Source organism: Squalius cephalus, assembly GCF_949319135.1.
Source record: "Squalius cephalus genome assembly, chromosome: 12".
Classification (NCBI taxonomy): domain Eukaryota; kingdom Metazoa; phylum Chordata; class Actinopteri; order Cypriniformes; family Leuciscidae; genus Squalius; species Squalius cephalus.
Window position 1 is genome coordinate 37,472,135 of NC_137133.1, and position 9,733 is coordinate 37,481,867.

Genomic DNA, 9,733 nt, shown 5'->3' on the forward strand with positions numbered 1-9,733 from the left:
CTATTGTTTTCCATTGCAAATATAAACATTCTTAAATCAAGATACATTTACTGGAGAAGCAAAATTTTAAAAAAAAAAATCTTCAGAAAAATACATCAAAATGAAATTAGTTTAATGGAAAAGCAAGAACAAACACATGCCAATAGGTTCAGAAAAATAAATCTTGTTTTCTCTTGTTTTTCTAAATGAAGGTGATTTTTCTGACCCCGTTTATTTTAAGCTCATGCAAACTCACCGATTTATGATACATTTATCATTTAGCGAGACTTAATATCTTCAGGCATATTGCTTTTCAAGTAAACAAATCTTGATTTAAGAATGTTTAGATATTTGTACTGGAAAACAAGCCTAAAATACCAAGTACAAGTGAACTGGTGTGGGGAACTGATGACTCTAGGCTTCACATCTGTGGAGAATCGTGAGTCTCCACCCAAAAACAGGCAAATGACTGCATCTCAAAACTGAACTGCACGAGTTATCAAAACCAAATCCTCCTCAGCCTCTGCTGAACACATCAGATCGCACTGTTTACTTCATGTTCCCACATTTCGATATACACAGCTGAGGATGTCGGGAAGTTGTGGGAACGGGAAGCTGCGTCAGTGGCTGATTGAACAGGTGGATTCTGGGAAATATCCCGGGTTAGTGTGGGAGGATCGAGAGCGAAGCACCTTCAGGATCCCGTGGAAACACGCAGGGAAGCAGGACTATAACCGGGACGAGGACGCGGCGCTCTTCAAGGTGATGTTACGCATATTATAGGTACATTTAAAAATGAATTAATTACAATAATTGTATTTGCAAGCAACAAAACAATAAAATATGCATGCTTATAAATGTGTGAAATGTCTTTTTTATCAAAGGTTTTGATCACAAAGTGTGTTTTTTTTGTTTGTTTTATTTTTTTTATTTTTTTTTAAGTAGCCTACCACTTGTTTTGATATTTTACATTTTATAATGCAACGACATTCATGGTCTGGTGCTCTTCTCGTAGCGGTCAAAAATTACAGATTTTTTTTTTTTATTTCAATGAAAGTAATGTACAATATTTTAGTTTGATGATTTTTTTTATTTTTTAATAATTTTTATTTTTAGGGGATTTTATGGTACTACATTATATTTACGCTGTATTTATAATTCGTTTATTCACTTTTTTAATATTTCGTAAATATTCGTAAATTTTGAATGCTTTAGAGCGACAGACTGAAGTTTGATCTCTTTTTAGAGACGACACTTGGCAGATTATTGCCAAAGGAAAAAAAGTTTTAAAAGGTGAACTTAAAAAAAGTTAAAGAATTTTACGCTTATTTTTATAAAAAAAGCACAAAAATGCTATTTTCAATTTTTATATGAAATCTATATTTTCAAAATCACGTTTACTCTAAAACGGTGAGAAAATCAAAGCCATAAATCTAAACAAGATTGTGTTCGGCTGCAGTACCAAACGCTTCCACTAGAGGAAACTCGTCTCCATTCATTTCCAATGCGCTCGTTTTAGACCGCGAGGAGCTCAAGTGGGACTATTTTTTACAGGATCATTTAACTTTTACTTTTCCAATCATGTTCATGATTTTTTTGTGTGTTCACATAACAAATGCCAACACCTGTACCAAATTTCGTACCATTCCGATGAAGTTAAAAAAAAAAAAAAAAAAAAAAAAAAATGTTTTAATTGACCGAAGAGCACCAAAGGGTTAAGTGTCTAAACATGCTGTATATGCAATAACATATAGCCTACATATAATATAATGCTGTATATGCACATGCAAATTAGATCTGTTCAGCATTATATAACTTGTTCCTGGTTTGTTGGATCAGGCCTGGGCTCTGTTTAAGGGGAAGTATCGTGAGGGAATAGATAAAGCGGATCCTCCCACCTGGAAAACGCGTCTCAGGTGCGCGCTGAACAAGAGCTGTGACTTCGAGGAGCTCGTGGGCCGGAGTCAGCTGGACGTGTCAGAACCGTTCAAAGTTTACCGAGTCATTCCTGAGGGAACCAAAAGAGGTACACACTCACACACACACGCTTGAATATACATCCATTTGGGTCTCTATATGCCCTATAGACACACATAAATATCACATTAAATATGAAATAATAACAACATATATATTAGGGCTGCCAAAATAAAGTTTTCATTAATGTTAATCAAACAACAAAAGACAGAGAAAGACAACAAAAGACATTTCTAAAAATATATATACATGTAATTAAAAAAATGCAATTATATATATATATATATATATATATATATATATATATATATATATATATATATATATATATATATATATATGTATGTATATATATATAATGTATATATATGAAATAAAAATTATATATATAATTTCAAAATATTTATATACATGTTTAATTAAAAATGTACATGAAAATAATATATAAATAAATATAAAAAATAGAAATTATATATATATGTATGTACTACCTACAAATGCCCCAGTAACCACTTAGAATATCTTAGCAACCGCCTACAAATGAGAAAGTATATATATATATATATATATATATATAAACTAATTAAGAAAAAATGAAATTACATTGAATTAAAACTCATTTCTCCTCCATTTCAGGACCAAAATCATATGAGAAAGTTTCCACAAGCCTAGGTCACCATAACTTCCCGTTTTTTCCCTCATATCAGCCTGTGGAGAGTCAGGTAACACTAGCCTAAACGAGTTTCTTGCAGACTACAACTAAATTAAACTCTAAAGTAATATCTGGCTATGATAATATAGATGAGAGATGAGAATGAATGTATGATTGTACTAACAGGTCTCTGAACAGGTTTGCAACTACCTGTCTGTTGCTGACCGAAGCTGGAGGGACTTCCTGTGTGAGCAGAACTCACTGTCAGACGCTCACTTCAGCCAGAACTCACGCTGGGACTCTGGTAATTACTCTATGTGTGTGTATGTGTGTGTGTGTGTGTGTGTCTTTTTGTGTGTGTGTGTGTGTGTGTGTGTGTGTGTGTGATCAGAACTCACTGTCAGATGCTCACTTCAGCCAGAACTCACACTGGGACACTAGTAATTACTCTATGTGTGTGTGTGTGGTCATTTGTTTATTAAATATATTGTCATTTAAAGTGAAGAGAATGTGTTTGTGTGTGTCCAGGGTACCAGATAAGTGGATCTTTCTACAGCTGTAACACATTTGACTCGCCTCCGTCACCGTTCACCCTAGAGACCAGCATGAGATCAGCAGAGGCCATGGCACTGTCAGGTATACACTCCCTAGCAACAGCCTAAAAACACTTAAAACACCCTAAAAACCACCTAGCAACCACCTAGCAACTAACTACAAATGCCCCAGTAACCACTTGGAACATCGTAGCAACCACCTAGCAACTACCAACAAATTACCCAGTAACCACTTAGAACATCTTTGCAACCACCTAGCAACAGCCTAGCAACAACCTACAAATGCCCCAGTAACCACTTAGAATATCTTAGTAACTGTCTAGCAACTAACTACAAATGCCCCAATAACCACTTGGAACATCTTAGCAACCACCTAGCAACTACCAACAAATTACCCAGTAACCACTTAGAACATCTTCGCAACACCCTAACAACAGCCTAGCAACAACCTACAAATGCCCCAGTAACCACTTAGAACATCTTAGCAACCACCTACCAACAGCCTAGCAACAACCTACAAATGCCCCAGTAACCACTTAGAACAATTAGCAACCACCCAGCAACTGTCTAGCAACCGCCTACAAATGCCCCAGTAACCACTTAGAACATCTTCGCAACACCCTAGCAACAGCCTAGCAACTACCTACAAATGTCCCAGTAACCAGTGAGAACATGATCTTAGCAACACCCTAGCAACAGCCTAGCAACAACCTACAAATGCCCCAGTAACCACTTTGAACACCTTAGCAACAGCCTAGCAACAACCTACAAATGCCCCAGTAACCACTTTGAACACCTTAGCAACAGCCTAGCAACAACCTACAAATGCCCCAGTAACCACTTAGATCATCTTAGTAACAGCTTAGCAACTACCTACAAATGCCTCAGTAACCACTAAGACCATCTTAGCAACCACCTAGTAACCACCTAGCAACAGCCTAGCAACAACCTACAAATGCAATGATTTTTGTTTTCCATTGTTTGGTCACGTGTTCTCTCTGGTCTCTGAATGTCTCCCAGACCCGCGTCTGCACGTGACGGTGTTCAGCGGCGAGACTCTGTTCGCTGACGTCACTGTGACGAGCGTCGAGGGCTGTCGACTGGCCCCTCCCCCTGACAGCTGGAGCCCCGGCGGCCCCGAGCTGGTTCCTCTTCCTCAGACGGAGCGAGGAGCGCTGGACGGAGGCGTTCTGCTCTGGATGACGCCCGACGGCCTGTACGCCCGCTGCTTCTGCCAGAGCCAGGTGTACTGCGACGGGACACAAACACACCTGAGCGACAAACTCTGTCAGCTAGAGAGAGAGCAGACCAGCAAAGTCCTGGACACACAGATCTTCCTCACAGGTTAGAAGAACCAAGCGGGAACCTCAAGTCTCTCACTTTAATCCAACACTGAAGTGACTTAAACTGTAATTCATCGGCTGGCCACTAGAGACCGGCTGCAGAAGAGACTCAATCTCATTTATATATCGCTATTCTGACTTTTTATCTTTATATATTTTGCGTGATATAAATTCACAATTGTGAGAAAAAAAGTCAGAATTGTGAGATATAAAGTCGCAAATTGCGAGTTATAAAGTCAGAATATCATGATATAAACTCGCAATTGTGAAAACAAGTCAGAATAGCGTGATATAAACTCGCAATTTTGAAAAGTCAGAATAGCGATTTAAACTCGCAATTGTGAAAAACAAGTCAGAATAGTGTGATTTAAACTCGCAATTGTGAAAAACAAGTCAGAATAGCGTGATATAAACTTGCAATTGTGAAAAACAAGTCAGAATAACGTGATATAAACTTGCAATTGTGAAAGTCAGAATAGCGTGATTTAAACTCACAATTGTGAAAAACAAGTCAGAATAGCGTGATTTAAACTCACAATTGTGAAAAAGTCAGAATAGCGTGATTTAAAATCGCAATTGTGAAAAACAAGTCAGAATAGCGTGATATAAACTTGCAATTGTGAAAAACAAGTCAGAATAGCGTGATATAAACTTGCAATTGTGAAAGTCAGAATAGCGTGATTTAAACTCACAATTGTGAAAAAGTCAGAATAGCGTGATTTAAAATCGCAATTGTGAAAAACAAGTCAGAATAGCGTGATTTAAACTCGCAATTGTGAAAAACAAGTCAGAATAGCGTGATATAAACTCGCAATTGTGAAAAACAAGTCAGAATAGCGTGATATAAACTCGCAATTGTGAAAGTCAGAATAGCGTGATATAAACTTGCAATTGTGAAAGTCAGAATAGCGTGATTTAAACTCACAATTGTGAAAAAGTCAGAATAGCGTGATTTAAAATCGCAATTGTGAAAAACAAGTCAGAATAGCGTGATATAAACTTGCAATTGTGAAAGTCAGAATAGCGTGATTTAAACTCGCAATTGTGAAAACAAGTCAGAATAGCATGATTTAAACTCGCAATTGTGAAAACAAGTCAGAATAGCATGATATAAACTCGCAATTGTGAAAACAAGTCAGAATAGCATGATTTAAACTCGCAATTGTGAAAACAAGTCAGAATAGCGTGATATAAACTCGCAATTGTGAAAAACAAGTCAGAATAGCGTGATTTAAACTCGCAATTGTGAAAACAAGTCAGAATAGCGTGATATAAACTCGCAATTGTGAAAACAAGTCAGAATAGCGTGATATAAACTCGCAATTGTGAAAACAAGTCAGAATAGCGTGATATAAACTCGCAATTGTGAAAACAAGTCAGAATAGCGTGATTTAAACTCGCAATTGTGAAAACAAGTCAGAATAGCGTGATATAAACTCGCAATTGTGAAAACAAGTCAGAATAGCGTGATTTAAACTCGCAATTGTGAAAACAAGTCAGAATAGCGTGATTTAAACTCGCAATTGTGAAAAACAAGTCAGAATAGCGTGATTTAAACTCGCAATTGTGAAAACAAGTCAGAATAGCGTGATTTAAACTCGCAATTGTGAAAAACAAGTCAGAATAGCGTGATATAAACTCGCAATTGTGAAAACAAGTCAGAATAGCATGATTTAAACTCGCAATTGTGAAAACAAGTCAGAATAGCGTGATATAAACTCGCAATTGTGAAAAACAAGTCAGAATAGCGTGATATAAACTCGCAATTGTGAAAAACAAGTCATAATAGCGTGATATAAACTCGCAATTGTGAAAACAAGTCAGAATAGCATGATTTAAACTCGCAATTGTGAAAACAAGTCAGAATAGCGTGATTTAAACTCGCAATTGTGAAAAACAAGTCAGAATAGCGTGATATAAACTCGCAATTGTGAAAACAAGTCAGAATAGCGTGATATAAACTCGCAATTGTGAAAACAAGTCAGAATAGCGTGATTTAAACTCGCAATTGTGAAAAACAAGTCAGAATAGCGTGATTTAAACTCGCAATTGTGAAAACAAGTCAGAATAGCGTGATTTAAACTCGCAATTGTGAAAAACAAGTCAGAATAGCGTGATATAAACTCGCAATTGTGAAAACAAGTCAGAATAGCATGATTTAAACTCGCAATTGTGAAAACAAGTCAGAATAGCGTGATATAAACTCGCAATTGTGAAAAACAAGTCAGAATAGCGTGATATAAACTCGCAATTGTGAAAAACAAGTCATAATAGCGTGATATAAACTCGCAATTGTGAAAACAAGTCAGAATAGCATGATTTAAACTCGCAATTGTGAAAACAAGTCAGAATAGCGTGATTTAAACTCGCAATTGTGAAAAACAAGTCAGAATAGCGTGATATAAACTCGCAATTGTGAAAAACAAGTCAGAATAGCGTGATATAAACTCGCAATTGTGAAAAACAAGTCATAATAGCGTGATATAAACTCGCAATTGTGAAAACAAGTCAGAATAGCATGATTTAAACTCGCAATTGTGAAAACAAGTCAGAATAGCGTGATTTAAACTCGCAATTGTGAAAAACAAGTCAGAATAGCGTGATATAAACTCGCAATTGTGAAAACAAGTCAGAATAGCGTGATTTAAACTCGCAATTGTGAAAAACAAGTCAGAATAGCGTGATATAAACTCGCAATTGTGAAAACAAGTCAGAATAGCGTGATTTAAACTCGCAATTGTGAAAACAAGTCAGAATAGCATGATTTAAACTCGCAATTGTGAAAACAAGTCAGAATAGCGTGATATAAACTCGCAATTGTGAAAAACAAGTCAGAATAGCGTGATATAAACTCGCAATTGTGAAAAACAAGTCATAATAGCGTGATATAAACTCGCAATTGTGAAAACAAGTCAGAATAGCATGATTTAAACTCGCAATTGTGAAAACAAGTCAGAATAGCGTGATTTAAACTCGCAATTGTGAAAAACAAGTCAGAATAGCGTGATATAAACTCGCAATTGTGAAAAACAAGTCAGAATAGCGTGATATAAACTCGCAATTGTGAAAAACAAGTCATAATAGCGTGATATAAACTCGCAATTGTGAAAACAAGTCAGAATAGCGTGATTTAAACTCGCAATTGTGAAAACAAGTCAGAATAGCGTGATTTAAACTCGCAATTGTGAAAAACAAGTCAGAATAGCGTGATATAAACTCGCAATTGTGAAAACAAGTCAGAATAGCGTGATATAAACTCGCAATTGTGAAAAACAAGTCAGAATAGCGTGATATAAACTCGCAATTGTGAAAAACAAGTCATAATAGCGTGATATAAACTCGCAATTGTGAAAACAAGTCAGAATAGCATGATTTAAACTCGCAATTGTGAAAACAAGTCAGAATAGCGTGATTTAAACTCGCAATTGTGAAAAACAAGTCAGAATAGCGTGATATAAACTCGCAATTGTGAAAACAAGTCAGAATAGCGTGATTTAAACTCGCAATTGTGAAAAACAAGTCAGAATAGCGTGATATAAACTCGCAATTGTGAAAACAAGTCAGAATAGCGTGATTTAAACTCGCAATTGTGAAAAACAAGTCAGAATAGCGTGATTTAAACTCGCAATTGTGAAAGTCAGAATAGCGTGATTTAAACTCGCAATTGTGAAAAACAAGTCAGAATAGCGTAATGTCAGAATAGCAAGTCAGAATGAAACAGAAGTTGCTAGTCTTTAATCTCCTATAGTGACGTATATCCGAGTGAAATGGCTTCTGAAACAAGAACAAATGTGGGCGGGGCTTGATTGTGTCTGTGGGGAATTTATTGGATGGTTGTGGTTTGCTATTGGTGGATCTCATGTGAGTGACAGGTTATAGCCCTGCCCTCGTCATCAGAGAAGAGATGTTGCTGCAAGAGGAAGTTATTTGATTCAAGATTACAAGAATGCATGAATTTTATGGACAAAATCATTCATAATAAATACTACAATATTCCACAAAAAAAAAGAAGAATTGCCAATTTTGATTTCATGATGACTTTTAATACAATATTCACTCACTCATTCAGAACTCCAGGGATATTTCCTGCACGCACGTCCTCCTCCACGTTTCCACGTGCAGCTTTTCTTCGAGAGCTGTGACCCCTCCGCAGACAAGAGACCCCTGACCGTTCAGGTAGTGACCTTTGACCTCTCCATCCACACACATGTTGACCTCCACACGACCAAACACAGCTCTCTTGTGTTGTCCTACAGGTGGAGCCGCTGTTCGCCCGGCAGATGATGCTCCTCCTCCAGCAGGGCGGCATCAATTACATGAGAAGCGCCTATGAACTTTCACCTCTGACCCCTGAGCAGCTTTACACACATCAAGATTTCCCTGCCATCAACGGACACCAGACGCATGGGAACTTCATACAAGAGTGACCCCGCAGGAGTTACAAGACGTTTCTAGATTTAACTAAGTTTTAACAAAGTAAAATACACCAATTTTTAATTGTCAGTTAATATTAATGACCCAAAAACATCATGTTTACGGTGGCAGAGCCACGTAGCAATTTAATGCATTAATACAAAGTGTGTCACAACATTTTACAGGTCTTCCAAAACAAAATACTAAATAAATAACTATAGTATTATATATAATAATAATAATAATATTTCTGTGGCTGTCTGTCTAATTAATAATGTTCATATTTTTGTGCTTTGTTTGTTGTTTTCTCTGCTTGCACTGTTGGAAAACTGATTTAACAGCATCTCAGGGACAAAATCGTATTAAATTAATGTATGTTTTTCTGTGTTATTATGTGAATGTAATATCCACACACTGCTTATTACACAGTATACAGTAAACGGCACACCTACAGTACAATAAAAAACATATGTGATTTCAGGAACACCATCATAACTTTACAGTTCGTTAAACAATGAACCAATGTATGTTAATAATGCTGTAAAACATTCATCGTTCTTGTTATTTCTTCGGTTGTTGTAAAGTGTTTCTTCCATCAGCAGTTTGCTTGAGTATATTGTCATTTCTTTATGGCATACAGATTGAATCCTGTGTCCATTTATGCAAGTATTAAATATTATAAATTTGAACATTAATTGCCCCTTAAATGAACAAAGCATGAGTCATTTAATTCTTTATTTATTGCATTTATTTGGTTCACACAGAAATGCACAATAAATATGACATTCACTGACTACCATACACAACTGGACAGT

General features: G+C 36.4%; 1 protein-coding gene across 2 annotated transcripts; it reads left to right on the forward strand.

Annotated features, from left to right (window-relative positions):
• The first annotated feature begins 505 nt into the window (after positions 1-505).
• On the forward strand, positions 506-9,470 carry irf4l (interferon regulatory factor 4 like). Of its 2 annotated transcripts, none has more exons than XM_079889449.1 (8): positions 506-741; positions 1,819-2,005; positions 2,593-2,678; positions 2,795-2,912; positions 3,137-3,244; positions 4,183-4,506; positions 8,575-8,681; positions 8,762-9,470. In XM_079889449.1, the coding sequence occupies exons 1-8, from the start codon at positions 568-570 to the stop codon at positions 8,930-8,932; spliced, it is 1,275 nt and encodes a 424-aa protein (XP_079745575.1). In that variant the 5' UTR covers positions 506-567; the 3' UTR covers positions 8,933-9,470. The 2 variants fall into 2 exon arrangements, with proteins under 2 accessions (XP_079745575.1, XP_079745576.1); XM_079889450.1 differs by having other exon boundaries at positions 2,807-2,912.
• Positions 9,471-9,733: the final 263 nt, after the last annotated feature.